The sequence below is a fragment of the Channa argus genome, chromosome 4, assembly GCF_033026475.1.
Source record: "Channa argus isolate prfri chromosome 4, Channa argus male v1.0, whole genome shotgun sequence".
NCBI classification, from domain to species: domain Eukaryota; kingdom Metazoa; phylum Chordata; class Actinopteri; order Anabantiformes; family Channidae; genus Channa; species Channa argus.
Window position 1 is genome coordinate 21,316,423 of NC_090200.1, and position 22,354 is coordinate 21,338,776.

Genomic DNA, 22,354 nt, shown 5'->3' on the forward strand with positions numbered 1-22,354 from the left:
CATGTGTTGAAGGTGACTTCAAAGACTATGTGTAGTATAGTACTTGTAGTCAGTGTCTGCGTTCATACCTTCAGTTGCAAGGAGTTTTTGCAGCAGTTTTCTTTATCATTACAGGCCTTTTCCAACACCATATTTTATGTTTATATTTGTTGCAGAGGGGACCTGTTATCCTACAGTACATCTACAGTTTCCTTGATGAGAAAAAGAATGGTTGACTACACAATGTGCTAAGGAAGAGTTGTCACCTGTGCTTCAATTAACTAGCTAAGTAAGTCCATATCTGTCTTTGTTAGAGCTACCATCTTCAAAAGAATGCACTGTATTGTCCCAAGGTAAGCATTCCTTGTTTTTCATTTCTTAAGGGATAACCCATATCGTTGGTATTCCTAGGACAGCCTACCACCACAGCTGTCACTTTAAATAACCTGTTAATGTTTTCAAAGGCAACTGATGCACCTCCTGCTTACCCTCAGTTCTACCAGTTGAGACCTAGTTCTACCAGTCCACTCTGTAGCTACATGCAACAAGGGAAAAGTGTCAGTGATGTTGAATCTATGCAATAAACTTTGAATAAAGTTTGGCATTTGTATTTTTTTTTTGCATTTATGGGTCATGTTCTTTGTAAATACTACCAACCGCACTATTTTATTACACAGTTAAGATATTATAAAACAGCATTATCCTTTTATAACCAAGTGTGGGAATGTTGTAGGTTAAAAACGTCTCCAATGGGCTCTCAAGGATAAATGGTCTGCACTTGTATAGCGCTTTTCTAACTATTGGTTCTCAAAGCGCTTTACACTGCTTCTCATTCACCCACTCACACTCACGGGGGAGCTGCTATGCAGCTGGCCAACGCTCTTATTTTTATTCTTATTATGAAAAATTGGTACAAATCTAAAAAAACTATTACTTATTACAGCACTTTCTAAACAGGCAGCATTCTTGCAGTAGTGGAGAGGACTATTTGTTACCTCATGGATTTTTCTTTGTGAGCTTGTTGAACATCAGTTCATAATTGTGAGTCTACCATAACTCCCTTTTTGTTTGACAAGAGTGCTAGAGGGTCCTCTGAGCTGTAAGGGACACTTCAAGGTAAGTGAGGCTGAAGAAGAAGTCTGTAGTTTGTCTCTTCACCCATCAGAAAGCTGCACAACTCTGCTCAGTCTCTTACACAATGCACTGTAACTGACGTTTGTATATTTGTTATTACATGTTCATGAAACTAAAAAACAATAAAAAGGATGAAAAGAACTAGGTTCAGCATTTCTGTCTGTCAAATTGTTGTGATTCATTTGTTATTGAACTGTATACAAAGACATAACTGTAGCACTGACAAACATACTGTAGCATGATGCACATTGGAAATTATGTCCCAGCAGAGGGAAGGGCTTAAATGTGACCTCTGAAGCAAAACAGAAAAAATACAGCAAAAACATAAAAAGTAAAAATACAAATAAATATCAATTCAACTATTTGCACTTCCTTAAATTGCCTGTAGAGAGCACTCACACACCATATTATCTGTTTACTGATAATTTCTGGGTCGGAAAAGATGGGTACTGCAACAATGACACTGATTGTTTCCTTAAGTTTTTAAAAGGTGTCATTTATTTCACTAAAAAATAGGGCTACCATTAAAAATAATCCATGAATCAAAATTGCCCTAATTTGGCCAAACCAAAAATCAACTTTGACATTGTTTAAAAACAACAGCTGCAACCTTCCACTATGAATTCAACACATGACAGTGACTTTTGACAGATTTCAAATAATGACAGGAGAACTTTGGCTGAACAGTGCAGTGCTGGGTACCTAAATGGTAAATGGTAAATGGTCTGCACTTATATGGCACTTTTCTACCTGTTGGCACTCAAAGCACTTTACACTGCTCCTCATTCACCTATTCGCACTCCCAAACACACACACACTCACACACTGATGGGGAAGCTGCTATGCAGCTGGCCAATGCTCACTGGGAGCAACTAAGTTGGGGTTCAGTATCTTGCTCAAGGACACTTCGACATGTGACCAGAGGAGCCGGGATCAAACCAACAACTGTGGGATTTGTGTTTTATTGTGGGGACTATGATCTAAAATTTGCATTTTTACTTTTTAACTAAAAAATTATTTTTTAACTAACTCCCCTAGGGCTCTGACTAGGATAAACACTCTCCCGACAAGTGAATCAGTGCAAATTGTTGAACAGTGCTCTTGTCCATCAAGGCATCCTTTGGCCTCAGCGATGAAGCTTTTTCTAATAGGTCACAAAGTGTTAGAAGCAAGGTCAAAGATATCAACAAGAATAAAGAAAGTTTGGGAGCATAAGAGGAGGACATCTGCATTCAGAGCTCATTCGCCTTAAGCACAGATGCACAGTATTTTTGGTCTGATAAACATGGAACATCCTTTGCACAGCATGCAGCCAGGCAGGAATAACAATGGGAGCTGGAGTAGCACTAAGCTATTAATGGAGAGACTAGCTGAGGGAAAAAAAGAAGCTGGTTGGATGGCGCCTGCTCCGAGGACCACCAGAGGGCACTGGGTGCCTGAAATGAAACATGATGAAGATGCCTCTCCCCCTACTCGGCAAATCCATTACCAGTCAGACTGCCTAAAGCCACTTGGTGTCAAAGTTTGGGATATGGCTGAATGCAGTCTAAAAGCCATATTGCAGAGTTGCATTTAATGCTTATATCAGCAATCCCCTATTTAACCATTTCGCTAGATCTACTGTTAATTTGCAATCTGTTTTTAAGATTCCTTGCCAACATGTGAACCTTTTCTGAGACCTTTATATTCTTTTGAAACCAATCTTTGCAGATCAGCTACAGTCTGTAGGACAACTTTTAAAAGGGCAAAACACCTGCAGGAGGGCGTCCATCATACAGAATAATATCACTGTTCTTGTATTGTCTGTTCTCATCTTTGCCAAAAAATATGACAAATAAACTCTCTACAATTCAAATAGACCATTAAAAAATATATCAGTTCAAACATGTGAAAGTTTCCTCTAAACCAAATTGCAAAATAATTCTTAAAGATGAGACAGTCCATGGAGTTGTTCATCTTGCTGTACAAAACATAATAGAAAATGTCTGTGCACCCTAACCCTTTAGAGAATTTGTATAAAATTTGTATGTCCAAGCTCATATAAAACTTCAGGAGTGCTCAATTTATAATTTATGAGAAATGGAGTAGCCCCAGAGCTATTTGTGTGTTTTTAGCATACTGGCTGTTCATGTTCATAAATACTGACTGATTCAAGTCCAATGGAATAGTACATGTGAATCCTATTTTAAGGTGGAATTTCCCTGCAGGCAAACAGTGAAGGAAAACTGACTTTAGACAGTTTGAATCCTTCAGATCTTTATTAAGAAGGTCTAAAATAAATTCTTAATAGGTCTGAATTCAGGCTTTTAGGAGATAAATACATTTTCACCCTCTGACTTTGCTGCTTTGCTCCTCTACAAAGCAAGAGAAGCCACTTCCCTTGCCTGGACTAAGTACTCAGTTTAAAGACAAATGTGCACCACCAGAGGAAATTTTTCTAGGGCACAAAAGAAAAGAATCTCTCAGCTTTGGCAGGTTATTCAGTGAGGGCAGGCCTTGGTGTAGTAACAGCCCGAGCCTTGGCAGAACATTCTCTCTGATGTGTCATGTCTGAGGCTTCATGAGTCCAGGTAAAATGTTTGCTCTGAGGCAAGGGCACGGAAACTAATAAAATCCCTACCACCCAGCCTTCAGTAGTAATTACCTCAAAATAAACATTAGCCTCCAAATGATACTGTATGTCAGATAACGAAACCTTCAACAACCAATGCAGAGTTGCATTAAAAATTCACTGAATTTTTGTGACCATTCCTGTACTGAGATAAACATCCCCCCAAAAAACTTCAAGGGACATTCTAGTTGTGCCAGGCTCTACACACACTTTTCTATTTTTCTTTTAGCTTCTCTTCTGTGAAATGAGGTTAAGTAATAAGGCCATTGTTTCTTTAGGAGACAGTGGTCTGCCTGCTAAAGAACCAACCTGTCCTTATTTCTATTTTATTACCATTGCATTCATTAACAGGCCTTATGTGATGGCGACAAAAACAACCAATTACTGTGCAAATACCGTCGCCTCTGGTGGCCCTTCCTTTCATTGCTGATTTGTCTTTGTGGTCGAGCCTCCGTGTTCCTTTGTCCTGCCTCCCCCTTCCAGTTAACATGCCTGCCTGGCTTCCCAGTCCTGGCTGCCCCTGTTGTAATCTCATCCTTGCTTATTTACATTATATTACCCTATTTGAATGAGGCCTGCTGAGATACAAGTGAAGACATAGACACAGTGTAAAATAAAGCAGAGTAGTATTTTGCAGGTCTCTTGGGCTTCATTCTCTTGCATCTGAAAAGCCAATTTGTGAAAATAATTGAAATGCACACATAATGATTTTTGGCAAGTCTGGTCCTATAGTCAACAGTTGAAAAGGATCAGAACACAACCTTTCAAGGTAAACATGTAGGAGGCAACACAATGACACATCAGAGTTAAAACAAGTTGACTATTACCAAAAATAACTATAATCAGTGTTTTTATTTTAAAAGATCAAATGAGTACAATTTGTTTAACATGAAAGTTGTTGTGATGAACCCAGCAAATCATCCCACCCTGCTGTTATTCTCTACAGCTCTATGAAGCATTTTAGCAGCATTTAAAAGTGATAATTTGTCAGTGTTGTATTTACAGCAATAATACATTTCTATGATGATTAACTACTAAAACGCATTTTTAAAATGTAACGATTTTCAAAAGAAAATGAAAGGCAGAACAATCCTTTTAATGTGCCCCTCTGTGCTTTAGTGGGGATGATTATTCTGATGGCCAAATTAGTAATTAGTCTGGTTTAGAGGTGTCTGCTTGTGTGTTGGGAGTCTGACAAAAGAGAAGGAAAAAGAGAAGCTCTAAAAAAGAGTTGGTCACTTTGAGCTGGTTGTTCAGGTTCACTAGTTAGCCATCAAATTCAGTTCAAAGGAACTGAGAATGATTTGAATGACAAAACACAAAGCTACCTGTCTGCCATACAGCACAATAGCACCACATTTCCTTATCAAGCCACATGCCACAGAGACCAAGGGAAACAGAGATATATAAAAATAAAGAAAAAGAAAAAAAAAAGGACAGACATGGTTCAGGTGAAACTCATTTACGTAAACACAAAATCCTAGACATTCACTGCTACACAAATCCACCCACACTCACCTAGACATATTAAAGTAGTGAAGACTTGTTGAAGGTGTACACAATGAATTTAGGAAAATGCTTTTTGAGCATTTGTTGGCACATGGGGAATAATAAACGTTACTGATTTGAAATGTAAAAAAAGAACAGATGGAGAGAAAAGAAGAGGAGGACAATGCAAAGCTGAACTGGCACTTTGCATAGTCTGCTTTTACACCACACTAACAAACTGCTCTCTCCTTCAATCGCATTGTGACTGAGTCTCACAATGAGTTTTGATGGGACGGTTCTCTCCCTGTTCATTATCCAATAAGGCCTGGGATTTCTGGCTGAACACAGGTCATCATCTATATCAGAAAATTACCATTTCAATTACTATGTTAGTGGCGGCAGCTGATGGCTGCAGCATACATCCATCAGCTGCCTTTCTTCTCAGCCCAGCATTAGAGTAAGCCGCGCATCATGGAAATGGAAGGGGGCAGAAATAGCACAGAGAATGAATAACCATTACCTGAAGGCTGACAGACTAGTGCTTTGTGCTCGGTTTAAAACATGGACAACAATGGTAATCACAGAGAAAATGTATATAGCCAAAAAAATCTGTATATTTAAATATTTATTATATGTAATCCTATTGGCACTGACAGTTGGATGAAAAATTATTTTTGTTTCATCAACTGAAACACGTGCCCAGTAGTAGTAGTAGATGTTAAAATAAAAGCTTGATCTGTTAACATCTATGAGAAACTCCTGCTGAAAGATATGTACGAGTGTAGGAGCCCTAAAGCACTGGAGGTTTCCTCCCAGACTGGCAGGGTGTAGTGAGCAGCATGCAGGTAGCTGACAACCAATAAACAAACCGAAACATAGTTTAAAACACACATGAAAAACATACAGAGACTGTGGAGTTGCATATAAAACTACAAACAAAATGAGGATGATAAACAGGCTGAGCCAGGCTTTTTTAAGGTGATATGATATATTGTGTTTTAGCGTGATAAACTCACAGAAACTATCACCCAGCTACCCTCAAAAATAGAGACATCAATACACATAACAATACACATACAAAAACATTTTAGAATCTGTCAAGCTTCCTGCTTGCTTCACTACTGGAACTTCTCACCATTGTAGTTTTCAGATGAGAGGAAGGCATTTAAGCTCTAAAAAGCTTTATTAACCAACTCATTAAACAGCAGGCATAGTTTGCATTTAGTAGTTGTACATATGGAGCATTTAGCAGCTAAAGCACCAGATACTGTATTTTGCTCAAGAGAGCTAAAAGTCAAGTCAATATTTGATTTATTGGCTGGCCAGCAGCATAATGTTAAATTTCCTCTGTGTCTGCTCCTTGTGTAAAAAAGTAACAGTTTTGATGTTATATGTCAAAAGAGGTGGCTGTAGCTCAGTTGGTCCACGGACCACAGGGTCAGTGGTTCAGTCCGTCGAAGTGTCTCTGGGCAAGAAACAGCCCATTCCCCTCCCCAGCCGCGCAGTGCCAGTCCAAGCCCGGTAGAAATTGGGGAGGGTTGCAACAGGAAGAAAAAACAGTGCCAAATCAACGGACAATGATCTGCTGTGGTGACCCTGAACTCATGAGATAAGGCAAAAGGACAAAAAAAAAGATGTTATATTTCAGTTTAATATCTTGAATTTTAATCCAAATACAAACAGAATCCACAAAAAGCTTGGTAATAGTGAGAGTTTGCATCTGGTGTGGATTCTCTCCATACCAGTGTCTGGTGACGTTACAGTGATCTAAGCTCCCTCTAGCTTGCCGTACTTTAGAGGATGTGTACAGACCCTGGAAAGGATTTGTCTTTCTGCTTGGACATGTTGTATATGTCCTCAAATTATCAGCCTACAGGGAGAATCTAAGGTGATGAGGTGCTTCTTTTGAGAAGAACTGGATCCTGTCAATACCTGATCAATTTGAAACCTTAAGTAAATATATAAGCTCCTGAAGAAACAAGTAGAACAAGTAGATTAACTGGACATGAAGATCAACTAAAATAATAACATTTGTATCAGCAGACATCTGCCATATCATTTTTCTGTTACTTAAATATGTGATCATATCATTAAGATCTGTATTTAGGGTCTTTTTAAACGTTATCTCACTCTACCAGACTATACACCTTCTGGGTGCATAAGTATGATGTGCAGCAGTGACACAACAGAGTCACAGCACAGTGTCGTAGGTCTTTGTCTGTACAAGCTCGGTGACATCTGTGGTGACGATAACAGATCGTCTGACTCTATCAGTATTAGCAAGGGGAAAGACTTAATAGAATATCTTCACAATTAGGAAGAAAATAAGGATATTATTCTGTATTTGTGTATTCAGGTGCGTTCATATGTGTTTGTGCACGTTTGCATGTTGTTAAACTTCCCAAGGGTTTGCTGTAGAACTGAAAGTCTTATGTAACAATAGGTGCTTCATGACGGCTGGTGAGACTTAAAGCATCAGTCAAAAATCCACGGCTGAATAACTCGTGGACATCGTGTGTCCATTTAACATAACATAGCATATTAAAGAACTCGTGTGTCTTTTGGTTTCTAAAACATTAAAATTCCAGGACAAATATGTCACTATACAACAAATCAGCAGTGGTAATCAAAAAGAGAGAAGCCAGAGCTTTTGTAAGCCTTTTGTGCTTATTCAGCCACTGAGCCAGGGGTGATAGATGCTTTGCCCTGTTGAGATAAAATCTGTCTAGGTTGATGCTGCGTGTGTGAATAATGTATTAGAGATGATGACCCTTCCTTGACCAAGGGATGGACAGAAATAACACTGACGTCAGCCCCAAGTGTCTTGGTACCAGGCGGCACGAAGAGAGGATACGGAGGGATATTAAGCCTGCAGTGCTTTTCAGGGATCATCTACACCTCTCAATCTACCCATCTCTCTGTCAGGGGGAATGCATCTGTGTCATACTCCTTCTCTGTGTCTTGTCTTTTCATAGTGACGTGACAGGCATCTATGAACACCAGGGAGCTGAGAGGAGACTCTGGACTCTGGAAAGATATTTTTGCCATTTTTTTGCATGTATTCGCATGCACTCACATTGGGGCGTTGTCTGTCTGGTTATCTACAATAATAAATTATGTTTTTAGATTTAATGTAAATTATTTCAATAAATTAATATTTTGCTGTCAAATTTGCTTGGTAATCTCGTTTTTTTCTTCTCCACTTCAATCTGCCTTTTATTTCCCTTCTTCCTGTTTTTTTTCTTCTTTCACGCTAAGGTTATTGTGTTCGCTGGGGTCAGTGAGTGTCAGTGTGGGAGGTCTACACAGCCTCTGTGTGCAGCTCTTTCTCGGCCTCCTGTCCAAATTATCGGAGCCTGATCTTTCTACTAATATCTGCAAAAACCCCACAGTGAGTCCTGTGCTTCGCTGCACTCTGCACTGTTTCATATACGGCCTACAGATACATTGCGTGTACATTGCGCATTCGACCAATCACATGTCAACGGGCAATGGATGAATACTACCCAGCTGGTCAACCAACAAAACTTGTGAGTAACCAGCTCCCACCATCTTAACCACTCAGCCAACAAATCCAGTATCTTCATCTCTCAAATATCAATGAAGTTTCAAACAAAATAAAATCACCTTAAACATGGATTAGTAATTCGGTGGGTCATGGAAGTGGCCCCAAAACTCTCCAAAGCATTTTTTCCCCTACATTTCCTCTAAGAGATCAATATGGCAATCTTTAGTTTGTTGCCTTTTCACTGAGGCAATTCAACTTCAGAACTCAACTTTCACAGAGCGTAGGTACAGCACAGGTTAGAGGTCAGGGACTGGTGCAGAGAGCCGCTTTACATGCTGCCAGATTCACTGGAGGCTTAGTGACTTTCATTAATGAAAACAACCTGGTCCTTAAGATATTTCAGCAGTCCATAGTCTGTCTACTTTTCTAGTCAGTTAGGTTATGGTAATTTACTCATGCTCTCTCTCTCTCTCTCTCTCTCTCTCTCTCTGTATCATTTATTCTTTCATTTCCCTCGCCAAGTTCTCTTATCTTTTTTCATGTTTCTTTGTTAATAAGAACATTGAAATTTTACACGTCTTCTTCTAGGCTGCTAAATCAGCACATTTAGCTCCTGCATTTCTGCAGATGTGAAATTTACCAGACTCAAGGCAATGTGATATCAAGGACCTTACTTGACTCATTGTATGATATAAATAAAAGTGGATAATCCTGTTTTTTTCTATAAAACTGTACAATTCATGTCATGTCTGGATGTTGACTGATTCTTCATCTTAATCTTTCTCAATTTTCTTTCAATGTCTCCTCCTGAAACTTAGAATATATAAATAATTAGCAGCTTTCTAGGAGGACAAATCAAATTCTATCTCTCTAAAGGAGCTTTTTATACAGATATCAGTTTAAATTTGTACTACTAACATTTCAGGCAAATTAAAAGATATAATAGATATTTTTCTGTCTTTGTTCTTTAACTGTGAAATGGAGAACAGTGGGCAGTTAAGAGTACTGGAGCAGGTTGAGAGTGGTTAACCTTTACACAAAAGGAAGGTAGATCTTATTCCGCTGAGACTGAAGGTTATGCAAAAATACAGAGTGTAGTCAATCAGCTTTAATGTTATAAGCATAATTACATTGCCCCCAATAAAAGTATTAGTTTTTATTTAATATTCCATACAATGACCTCACAGTCAGTGCAAACAAAGCTACAGATAGAGATAAATAGCAGAAATATTTACACATATAAGCCGAAAGGACAAAAAAAAAAAACAATTTGTCTTAGAAGAGATGCATATAAAACTGAAGTGAATAACTTGTTTATCTTGATTTGTATTTCTATCAGGGACAACTCAGTTAAGGCAGAATTGAAAAAGAGAGAGGCACAGTGAGAGTTCAGTCAGAAAGCTCTCTTTGTGGAGTCTCCCTCCCCTGTGTGGAGAAAATGAAGCATTAGAGTGTGTGCTGGCAAGGCAGAGAGGAGATGAAAGAGCTTCTGACTCCAGTCACTGAGATCTCCTCCTCCTGTGTTTGATCCCGTCTTCCGGTCGGCTTGCTGCCCAAGAACAGTGTCGAAAGCCAAGGCCTTGGTCAGGGCATTAGCATGGAGGAGAGGACAGAATAGCTTTTATAAGCTGCAAACATATCCCCAAAGGCCCAACCACACACACACACACACAAACAGAGAGAGAGAGAGAGACACAGATACACAGAGCACTAAAACTTGTGTATTAGAATCATACAGGACCTTTAGTTCAGACCAGCTGTAACTACATAATTTTTGCAACTTTTAATCTAATGCTCAATAACAGTAAACAATTGTGGGATGCAAAACTCAATTCAGCTATTTCCAACAGTTCTTTTAAAGGCTCTTTCAGAAATCGCTCATTTAGTTCCACAGTGGAATAAAACAATGTAGGCTGCACACACCTACACACTCTAATCCACCACTCACAACAATGCAATACACTGAGTTTTATAGATGGAACAGACTTTATAACATTTCAGGGATGACACAAAATTGTTTTTGTTGGTATATGTCTGTTACGTAGGGGATAGTGAAGGGGGCAGGAATAATTTTAGTCTGTTATCTGACCTATAATAGCTAGTTTAACTAAGCTCCAGTCAGTTACAAACTGGATTATGTATCCAGGAATCACAACAAATGTGCCACTTTGTTTATTTAAAGCATAACACTAAAACCCATTAATACATTTAAAGAAAATTCACAATCATGTTGTATTTTCTTTGAAATAAGCAATTGGTATAAGCTGTAAAAATTCATCCACGTCAAGTATCAAATGTTAAATGTAGTGTTACATCAGCTAAACATCAAATATAACAGTGAGACTGACTGAAAACACCACCAACAAATAAACACATTTTCTGTTTTTAAACTGCTCCCGCAAATTAAATGTACTTGCACACACACACACACACACACACACACACACACACACACACACACACACACACACACACACACACACACACGCACACAGTAGGCCTCCATGGTCAGAGTGGGGAAGCACAGCAGAGAGGAGGTTATTACAGTGCAGCTGCAGTGGCAATGTACTTTATTTATGACAGGCGCTGGAACATTACTAGCTATCTGCACTCAGAAGCTGATCAGCAGAGGCGCCTGGACTAATGACACATTGACAACAACCACAAAACTGTCACAGGCAATTATAAAGGAAAAAGTGAGAATATAATGAGGAAGTGTTTTTTTCTTCCATGTGAATTTGGATGCGTACCTATGCATACAGCTTATTTTAGTGTTTGAGCACACTGACAGTAATTCCCACAATTCATTGAGTATGATTGTTTGAATGCACAGAAATTTGAACTTTTGTTCTCGACCTTTCTTGCTAGATAGATTCATAACATTAAATTTGACTTATGCTCTTCTTTTGGTGGAAAACTGTAGCAATCTGCTGTTTTGTCAAAGACATTCACTGTAATTCCATAGAGTAATTGATGTAGGCCCACCAAAATCGCTTTTTCGTGAATTTTCCTTTTGCTCTTTTCAGCTGTCAGCTTGTAGAAAATAATGATGATGAATACTTTTTTTAAATTTATCATAGATAGCCTTCAATATTTAATAGCCGCCCCTTTTTAGGATCCATCCTAGTCCTGATTGTGTTACTTTAGCACTATGTTTCTGTTGCTTGTTTCATTAATTATCTGTTCATTTTCATCATCGGCATCAAATAGGGTGAACAATGTTCAACAATGAACATTTAATTTCATGTTTTTTCCTTAAATAATATTTCATCCAAGGTCAAAGCATCACGCAAGTTGCATGGGTTTAAATCATACTTACAAATGTGGTCTGCCATGTACTGCTTGAATACATACAGTATTGGATAAACCCCAGATTCTTGTTACAATGTGTTTTAAATATGCCTAGGGAAAGGTCCTCACCTTTTGATCAGCCTGCTAGAGCACCCGAGGGCATCAAAATGTGTTTTTTAAATGTATGAAATATGTTTTCAGGCTTCCATTTAAATAGTCTATCAAAACCAAATTACTTTGTAGTGCAATTTTGCCTGAATGGCTCTGTATAAAATGTTGATTTATTCTGATTGTTGTTTATAACCACCTCATGTAAGATGAAAAAATGATGTGACGATGTTTTGAGCAGTTAAGGATCAGCTCCTCTGCTCACCTCTATCAGACGAGCACAGTATGCATGCACACCAGAAAAATACAGCAGCTAAATCAATTAAAATCCCATTAAAGTCAGCACCATTATTGAGGTCATTACCAAGGGGGAGAGATGTCTGATGATGATGGTGGATCAAACAAGATCTAATTAATTCATTTATTCATTAACACACAGCTTTCATGCAAGCATGGCTGGTACAATGTAATGAGAGCCAGACATCAAGTGCAGCGACTCTGCAGAAACATCAAAACTTGACATGAGACGGAAAATATGAATATGAAATGTGAACACAACATCAAAGGCAACTTATTGCCAGTGTAGGCTAGTGGCTGCTTTTTTAAAAAGACATTATAACACACGGCCATTTTCTGGCACCACAAAGGACGGCTGCTTTTAGCTGTGTGTCTCTCTCTCTCTCTCTCACACTCACACACACACACACAAACACACAAACACACACTATACAGTGGGTGTCAGTCTGGTTGCAGGGAAAAGGACAAAGTTGATGAGTGAAAATAGGAGTGCAAGCATAAGACAGAGGACAGGAGGCAGGCTGATTCTCTGCTTCATTTCCCACCAGTGGAGCTGTGATTAGGAAGCAGCAGACATTAATGTTGGGTATTGATCCCTTCGCGATGGCTGGGGGCTCAAAGAAGGAAATGACAGAAACATGCTGTGTTGCTTCCTCAGCCAGGAGATGTGGGGTTGGAGCAGAGGTGTGTATGTATGTGTCATAAAGTTAAAGAGGCACAAAAAGTTAAAGAAAGAAGAGTTTGTTCAGGTGCCCACAAATATGTGGTTTTGGCATAAACATGTAGGTTCTCACATGTAATAAAGATATTTAAATGTCTCAGCCTTGTCTCCATATCTTCCCTTTCAGCTCCATTTTCTCAGAACTATCTGGCAATCAGTATGCTTTGAATTAAATGAAAGTGAGATTCTTACATTGGCAAGGTTCGATTTAGTTCAGCAGTCTGTACAGGCCATAGCCATGTCCTTAACAGGATGAGATTCATTGCTATGATCTCAACCAATAACATTCCTTAACATCAGGACACATATGACTCAAAGTAAAGCTGAGACATAAAAGTTTGAGTGTATCTAGATAGAGGGTGGATGCCAGGTCAGGGGCTAAGGCAGACAGAAAGGGCGGTTAGATGAAGAGGAACAGGCAAGCTGATTGAATGTGATAGGAGCAGTGTCTTCCTCCTCTGCAGGACCAAGTGTCCCAAATGAAAATCCACTGTGTATGGCATAACAGTGGCAGCTGACCTTCACCGACTAGATGGAAGGAAACATGCACACAGTGAAACACGTACGGTAAACAACAAAACTGTGCAGTACCAAACAAAGCCCTAACTGATTTATAATTGCATTATGTTACAATGATTGTATGATTTTTAAGTTGACTTAAATTTTAATTAATATACATAAAGATACAGCTATATGACGCTATGTGATCTTAAATTGGAGAGATGCTGTCAATCCTTCTGCGACCCAGACACATAAACATTTAAGCGATGGAAGAATGATTTTACCGAGTGGAGCCTTATGCCAGGCTGTCTTCGTGATCATTTTTTGTCTGCTGTGCTGTCCGGGTTGCAGACGGAAAGACCTTAAATGTCAGAAGAGGCAATTTCATTGTTGGTTTTAAGGGAAGAAACAAGAAACAAGTCCAGATGACATGACACAATGTCTCGATATCTACACCTGGAAGGCTTCACTTACTGTTTGGGAATTTTTGTTAAAAAAAATTTATTTACAAAATGGTTAGTTATCAGTTCACTTGAAGCAGAAAATGCTCTAGAAAGAAATCAATATAACATAAAGGATTTTTCCTTTTGAGTTGGTCTTTGAAGAGGAAAATATTTTTCTACCAGAACCTCTGCTTAATTCTCAATTTCTCACCAGTAGACAGCACAGTTCATCTGATCAAATATTACGTCAGTACACAAGCCCTGGTGGTCCCTGTTTGGCACAAGATGTAACTCTGAAGACTACCTACTCTACTAATCTGACTTCCAGATTTAGTTTTGGTTGTTGTGTCTGTGCGTGTTCGGTTGTTTGTTGGGAATGCTGTGCATAATGCGGGATAGAAATGTTTACCACACACATACACCCCAAAAAGTGAAAATAAAAAGCACGATCCAAATAAGTCCACATACTGGTGTGGTTAGGTCAGTATAGTCAAAGAGCAGAGTACTTTATTTTGTGCTCAGAGATTCTGTCTTTTTGGACAGATTTCTAGATTTGGATTTATTTAATCGTATTTTTTTTACAAAATAAAAACAATAATGGGACATTTTATATTGTTAAATAACATTTTATACACTGAAAAAAATGATACTTTGGATCAACCTAAAAAAATTGCTGTAATTTGTTACAGCTAATTTTATTGCTTTTTATTGAAACGATTAATTTGATTAAATGCTAATAATAATTTTACTTTTCCCCAAAGCAAAAACCTGCATCCACACAAGTCAAAAACCTATTTATTCACTTTGTAACAACCCAATATTTCACTTTAGAAATACCTCACATTCATAATTAAACACAAGTGTAACTTTTACATTGGAAGAACTCAATATATCTTCTTCTAATTTTGTCACGGCTAATTTTTCTAAATTTTCTCAAGTTAAAAGTATGAGTCATAATAAATTAAAAATTATTATATTACCTAAATCAATATCTTGTCCGTACTCAAATCAAAAATATACTTCCACCTAAGCCATCAGATTAATTTGTGTAGATCAAAACCGTTAAATATTCTGCTTTGTGACTTTTTAACATTGGAACAGCCAAAGATTTTCTATTACAGTGAAGCTGTTTTTTTCTTGAGGTGAAACTATAACACTTATTACAGATAAATGTATTTTACTGCTGAACAAAAATCACACTGAAAAGACTTTGTCCTCCAAAAGACATTTATTAGCCTGTATGTATACACAACAGCTTTTCTGTGTTCAACAAAATTTCAGTAAGAAAAATAATACTTAAATATGGAAACAAACAAAACTGTGCTGATGTGAAATTTATACCCAGAAACACAAGTGTATTATATAACATTAACACAAACATTTGTTCATTAAAAATAAATAAGGAATTTACAAAAATTAAATAAAAAGGTATGATGTAAATTATGGTCTTTGGAGTGAAATATACATTTCTAGAACTGTTTTCATTACTTAAAACTTGAGAAGTAAAACAAGTTTGTGCATCTCACCATTGTTAAAAAAACGTGAGATGTGTACTTCAATCTGCATAGAACTGTATAAACAATTGCTAAAACTGTTCAACTGTGGTAATTCTTTGTGAAATTATTAGGGACTATTAGCGATATTTAAAATATTGCAAAAGCAAAGTTAAGAGAAATGTCAATAAAAGGCTTTTTTTTTTGTTGCTGGTAAAACACTGTATGAGCAATTAATTTTTTATCTTCTTTTTTAGATAAAAATAAATAAAGGCCTGTCTATTTTGTTAATGAAATTAAGATCAGCAAGAATGCTACAAAATTTATCATTCAATTATACACTGTAGCTCTAATGTAAAATCTAAAATTTGCTAGCCCCTCCAACTATCTGAAAATGTTGATTTTGAATACAGCCATTACAACAGAACAGAACAAAATTTATGTATCCAAATGTCATGATTTATTTCATGCTTAGAGCTTGACACTCAAACTGCACACTCTGCGTGACATTTTCTTTGGCTCAACCTCCATGATAACTTTCTGCAGTGATTCAAAGGTGTATTTAAGCTCAGTTGGATAACTCAAGTTTAGTGCATAGATGAGGCCAAATAATATAGCGCATGCATGTAACACTGACGGCAACTCATTAATGACTTCCACACCTTCAATCACAATCCCGATTTCCTGCGGTGGCTGGAGAAGATCATCTTTCTCCCTGAGAACAAACACTGCCATGGTGCACCTCTCAAGTTCTGATTCAGCTTCATCCTTTTGAACAACCTAATAAAATAGAAGACATTAGACAAATTATTCTATCTGATGAATTAGTGTGTGATGTAAAAATGTAAAAATCAACTACTTAATGTTCTCTTTGTAAGTGCAAAAATGTGATCCTTTGTTGAAGTTGTGTTGTGTATGCACAGCATCACAGTGCAGAATACACTGGTTTGCATTCAACCACATCGATATACATTAATTTTTGCTAAAGTGATTGATTACAAAAAACTTACCAGATATTCCTTAATGAGTTGATCCACATTTTCTCCCAAGTATACAATGAGGCACTTCAGTAGACACTCTCTTCTTAGATTCACATCCAGACTCTAGGTACATGCATGCACAAACACAATGTGTAATAATTAGTTCAAATATGCAGCCTGAAAAATAACAATATTAGACATCACAGTCCTGGGGGGTCCAGGACTCTGATGGGTCATCAGGGTCCAATTTTGCAAATCCATAATTGCACAGCTCGGTACTGGACCTGACCCATTACCTGCATTTATCTCTAAATAAAATCCTCACCCAACATACTACCCATAGCCTTATTAAACACACACACCAATCATCTACAGCATTAACATCACCTGGTGGTTTTATTGTTGTGGTGGATAGGGGTCAGAAGACATACTCTGAGCATTTTGTCAACTTTGACAAATGAACTTTTGAACCATAGACATGTAATGCTCCATAAAATAAAGTCCTATATAGCGATTTAACCTGAAAATGCACAAGTGAGTGTAAGGACAGAGTTTTAGGTGGTTCCTCAAGCAACTCTTATAAATGTAACCATATTATACAAGTGACAGGCACAGTACAGTCTGTGTGTGTGTGTGTGTGTGTGTGTGTGAGACAGACAGTGAGAGAAGATGGGTCAATTAACCGTCAATCAACTGCATTGACAATCGTAGAATGAGAATTGTACCTGAAAATTTAAGCTTGGAAAAAAACAAAAAACAAACAAACAAACAAACTTTATTTTGTGCATTGGCTGTCAGGCCGTGGGTACCCAACACGGTACAAGACTGTTACACATAGTGTTCATTTTGTCATATTGCCACTGAAGACATAGTACAGTGGCAATCACCAAGGCTTTAAAAAAATTAGTCTTGTAATAAGATACATGCGTGAATAAAATAAACTGCACTGTAATCTGTACTGTGCTGGACATATGTAGACATTTTATGTCTCACTTCCAACATTCCCCATAGACCTTTTGTAAGGGTTATATGAGTATATAGATAATATGCTTGTGAAACTAATTTTTCAATATACTGAGCAAGTACAAACCTGATCAAGAACTTTAAGGATGTCCCTGGTCTTCTCTCTGACAGTCCCTCCTCTCTTTCTGATTATCTCTATGAGCTTGTTGTGGTGCTTGTCCAGTGAAGCCAGGAATCTTGCTTGAAGTGGTACTGTTGTAATTCTCAGAAATTCAGCATTGATCTTAAAAAAAAGGAAGAAAAAAAAGATGTTTGTCGACAATATCCTGTAGACATCCAAAGCAACATTCTTTGTACAGGTACCCACTAAACTATTCTTATAATTAAGTTATTAGTTATTTTAAAATTACTTGGTAAAACTTCAGTAACCTTAAGTACACTCTGAAAGTCTTTTGCAAAATGACAATAGTCCTTTTGTCTTTGACCATTTCATCTTACCTCATCCACACCAAACAATGCCGGCCATCTCTCCTTTAACTCCTCTACTCCCATTTCCTTCCCGACAATTTCTTGCCTTCGAATTTAAAACATCTTGGCCATTTTCTCTTTTATCACCATGCGATTGTTTTGCTTCTTCACTTCATTCAAAAGTGTAAGTCTCTCAACCTCCAATTTTCCTAGGGTCTCTCCAACTGGAATATCAGGAATGAGGTTGGCCTCTCCTCGCCTTGGTCTCTTTACATTCTTTGCTGACAATGCATCATCCAGAGGTTTAGATTTTAGTGAATTTGCAAGCACCTCAAAACACCCAATGCCCTTAAGTTGGGTTCGGTAGTTGCCCATCTTGGTTTTCAGTCTCTGTTTCCACCCATAGCAGCCGTTGTATGAGCCAGGTTCAGATAGGCATGGATGCTTCTTAATGAGTGCTTCTGAAACATCACTAAAGTCCGAATCTGTTGGATAAGCTTTGAACTTGTAAATCTCTTCAGCTACCTTTTCCAGAATATCTGATTTCATTTTTGAACTAAGTGCCAACCTTGTCATGTTTGATCTGTATGCTGCATTTCCCTTTTCTAGATGCAGTTCAGTGTCATAGGACAATGTTGGTATAGGAAAATCTCTTGGCCACATTTGTGTTCTGATAGAAATTGAGCTAGAAGGTGAGGAAAGAAGCTCTGTGTCATCTGTATTAACAGAAATTTACTCATCATGGATAGAGTGATCAAATGTTTGCCTGGAGTCTTCTGTTACCAGAATAACCTTGACAGTGGCTAAATCCTCAAGCTCAGAAGTTGTTGTCAGGTTTACTAGTGCATCTCCAAAGTCTTGGTACTGCAGCCTAAAAGTCCCACTTAAGCCAAAAACTTTTCTGACTTCACTCATAAGCTCTTCCATTGTCTCTGGAATTCCTTGTGGCAGAATTAACTTCTGGGTATCATCAGGATTCAGAATAACACGCAACTTCACTGGTCCTTTCTTTGCCATGTCAGCACATCCAAAGGATCTGGGAAAATAAATAAATAAACAAACAAACAATAATTTTAATGCAAGTATTAATTGTATTGCATATTTTTAACTATAACCCACGTTTAATTTATATTTACAAATTCAGAGCTGATAAGTAATTAAATACATTTACTTGAGTACTGTATTTAAGTACCATTATGAGATACTTGTTATAAGAATGAGACAATTGATAAGAATCAATTAGTTTGATTCTTTGATATATGATATATAGTTTGATAAATAAGAGGAACAGAAGCAGTACTTATTAAATAGTCAAATTCTTGTAAAAGCTCACTGATGGCTACACTAGGAACAAGAAAAATATGTTCTAGCTTCAATAACAGCGAGGCAACTTTGAGCTCAATACTGCATGGCAAGTCATTTGAATTCAGAACATCAAAGCTAGAATCTGCCACTTCATCTGTTCTTAAATTATCATCTAATGCCTCACACTCAATCTCAATAGTGTCAGAAGAATGACTGTCAGTGGAATGACCAACGCTTGAACACTGTCTCTCAAGTATTCCAGACTTTAAGTTATTTACTGAGAAGTCTTTATGTTTTCTACTTCTATGAGTCCGAAATGAACCATAAATATTTGTTTTGTATGAATACCCTTCAAACACACAATCAACAGTCTCGTTTTTTTAGATGCTGTGCTATGTGTTCAAAATATTTTTTTAAAGTTGATTGTAACTACACAATAGACATTGATATGATACATCTTGAAAGATGAGTCAAAAGTGCATTCCAAGTCTTACAAGTGCATGGACAGTTGAAATAGGTGCATGGATAGGGATTGCGACGTCCATAGTGTCTGTGTTCAAGCCTGTAATGTTTAAGAAGCTCAGATCTTCTTGAAAGTGACGTACCACAGTCTTTGCACTTCCACATTCATCAGGAGACTAGGAAAGAACAAAGAATTTGATCTTTAAACTGAATCTGAACTGAATCAATTATAATTTTTTAGAAATAAACTGTTGGCAAATTTATTAAACATTCAAAATCCCGTGTCTGTCTCACTACAGCTGCAGGAAACAGTTGAGTAATTCATTAGTTGATCAAAAGAGTATTCATCCAAACTATTTTAACTTGTGATTAATCCTATTATTTTAAACAAACATTTCCAACATTCTTGACTTTAGGATTGATTAAAACACAAGTCAAAGAACATTTTAAAAGATGTCACATTGGGCTATAGGACAATTGCATGGCTATCACAATTTTCTGACATTTTACAGACTAAACCAAGGGCAACCTAGGCACACTGCACTGCTACAGTATTCCTAATCTTGTTAAGTTCTCACTTTTAAATAAAACTGATGTGAACCTATATTACCTCCCAATTTCATACTCTTGTACACCATCCAATCAAGGCAAATAAATAACATTATTCCATATTTAACCTTAATTATTATCTGCTCATGATCAGGTTTAGTCCTATAACTTAATGTATTTTAATTTTGGTTATATAACTTCTTATTAAAATTTACATGTACATGTTCATGGTTGTGCATTTCTAGACTTACCAAATTGTGAAGTATGGCTTAAACAGTAGTCCCTGAGGGAAAAGCCTTCCAACGGTAAATGAATTTAAAAAAACGTGAGGTGTCATGTTTAGTTTTTGCATTTCTTAGTTGAGAGTAAATTGTATACCTTTTTTAGCCTATCTTAATTCTATTTTCTTCCTGTGTGCCTGCTTTTGAGTATTGTATTGTAATTTGAGGAGTCAGTCATATTTTATATTTATCGCTATCAGCCGAGTAAGAGCTGTGTTAAGTTACTGCTAATACAAACCAAGCCTTAAGTGCTGTAGCTGCTTCACAATAAAAGCTTTACCCTAGCGAAACAACGTTGTGCTTTTATTGTGAACACGTCATAGGACATGCAATGTGCTTATCACATCGAGAAGTCTTATGTCGGTGACGATTCTCAATCAGCCAGGTCTTATCGGGGTTACCTTGGACTATTAGCTGTTCAGGCGGACAGCTTTTCCGAACAGTGCATTTGCACCAAGCCGGCTGCGTTCGACCGACCGCGGTTCACAGCACTGCTCGGCGCAAACACAGGCAGGCTGCAAAATACGTTTAACCTCTGCCATTTTACGACTGTAACGTCACCTCACCGATGGTAAAGAGGTGAAATGTAAGTTGTAATAAATTGATTCCTAGTCACCAGAGACAGAGCACTTGAAATAATATCGACATTTGTCTTCAGAAAAAGTATCCACATACATTGACTCTCTCCTCCACTCCTTCATGGCTCCACCTGAGTGTGTGTGCGCGCACCTGACGGAGGAACCCCCGCCCTCTGGCAAACACAGGTTGAGACGGAGTAGTATAAGCACTGGCTTTAAACAGTACCACGGGTAACCCCCCCCCGAAAAAAGTTACCATATGAAATACTAATATAATACAGGTAGCGCAAGTAAATGGCCCAACAGTATAGTTCTTAAGGTTACACACGAAGATGAGCCCCGTAGCCCACAAGCATGCTGCTAGCATGTCACAAGTATTTATATTGTATTTTCACCACATAACTATTTTTTTTGATATCTTTGGCCTGCATTACCTAAATGTAGCTAATATAAAGTTTAGTTTAGCAGTTTTGCCAACTTTTCTTATGGGTTTGGGAAAAGTTAAACGTGAGCTTAGCTAGTTAATACTGGCTAACAAGCACACCGTTAGGTACAGCATATGAAGTTGGTGTGTAGTCCATGACACTTATCATAAATTTGACAATGCAAAAGCTATTTACCTTAAAGTCTGAAAATAAGATTAACATCTTACCTTGTTGAACAGGAGTTTTCTTGTGCAGCACACTCTCTTTGCATGCGAGCGAAAAAATAATGGCGGTCAAAAGATTCTTTCGAAGCGAGCTGGCGCTACGTCATGAGGTCATGTGACTTGTAAATCCTTTGCTCTGAAGTAGAAATGTCCTTTGAGTAAACGGAATCACTGCAAGTTTTACCAGGACTGGTGCTGGTTACTTTGAAGCGAATTAGAAAAACAGGTTCAAATGGAAAAATAAAAAATTTGGATCAATTCAGTGTAGAAACATACTTTAAATGAATGACAAAGCTGTTTCACTTTTTTCAGTGTACTTTTCATTAAAACCCAGTATTCTGTGGCCAGGAAAAGGACTCTCTCCTTTTTGTGTTTGCTTTGAAGTTGCATCTATCTCATTATTCAATGTTAGACCTTCCTCTGCTCTATAAGCCTACTCCCATGGTTGTCTCAGCATGTCAAACATGGCATTCAGTGAAGATGAGCTTTGCTTCCACCACTTTGTGCAAGGATTGTTTTTGGTTTTGGTTTTTCGCCTGGCTTTA

General features: G+C 37.7%; 1 protein-coding gene across 1 annotated transcript; it reads right to left on the minus strand.

The window, feature by feature from the left end:
* Positions 1 to 15,276: 15,276 nt before the first annotated feature.
* LOC137126279 (uncharacterized) lies at positions 15,277 to 22,015 on the minus strand. The gene is made up of 6 exons (XM_067502869.1): positions 21,813 to 22,015; positions 19,785 to 19,928; positions 18,016 to 19,021; positions 17,645 to 17,800; positions 16,585 to 16,677; positions 15,277 to 16,354 (listed from the first exon to the last, which is right to left on the minus strand). The coding sequence occupies exons 3-6, from the start codon at positions 18,067 to 18,069 to the stop codon at positions 16,046 to 16,048; spliced, it is 612 nt and encodes a 203-aa protein (XP_067358970.1). The 5' UTR covers positions 18,070 to 19,021; positions 19,785 to 19,928; positions 21,813 to 22,015; the 3' UTR covers positions 15,277 to 16,045.
* Positions 22,016 to 22,354: the final 339 nt, after the last annotated feature.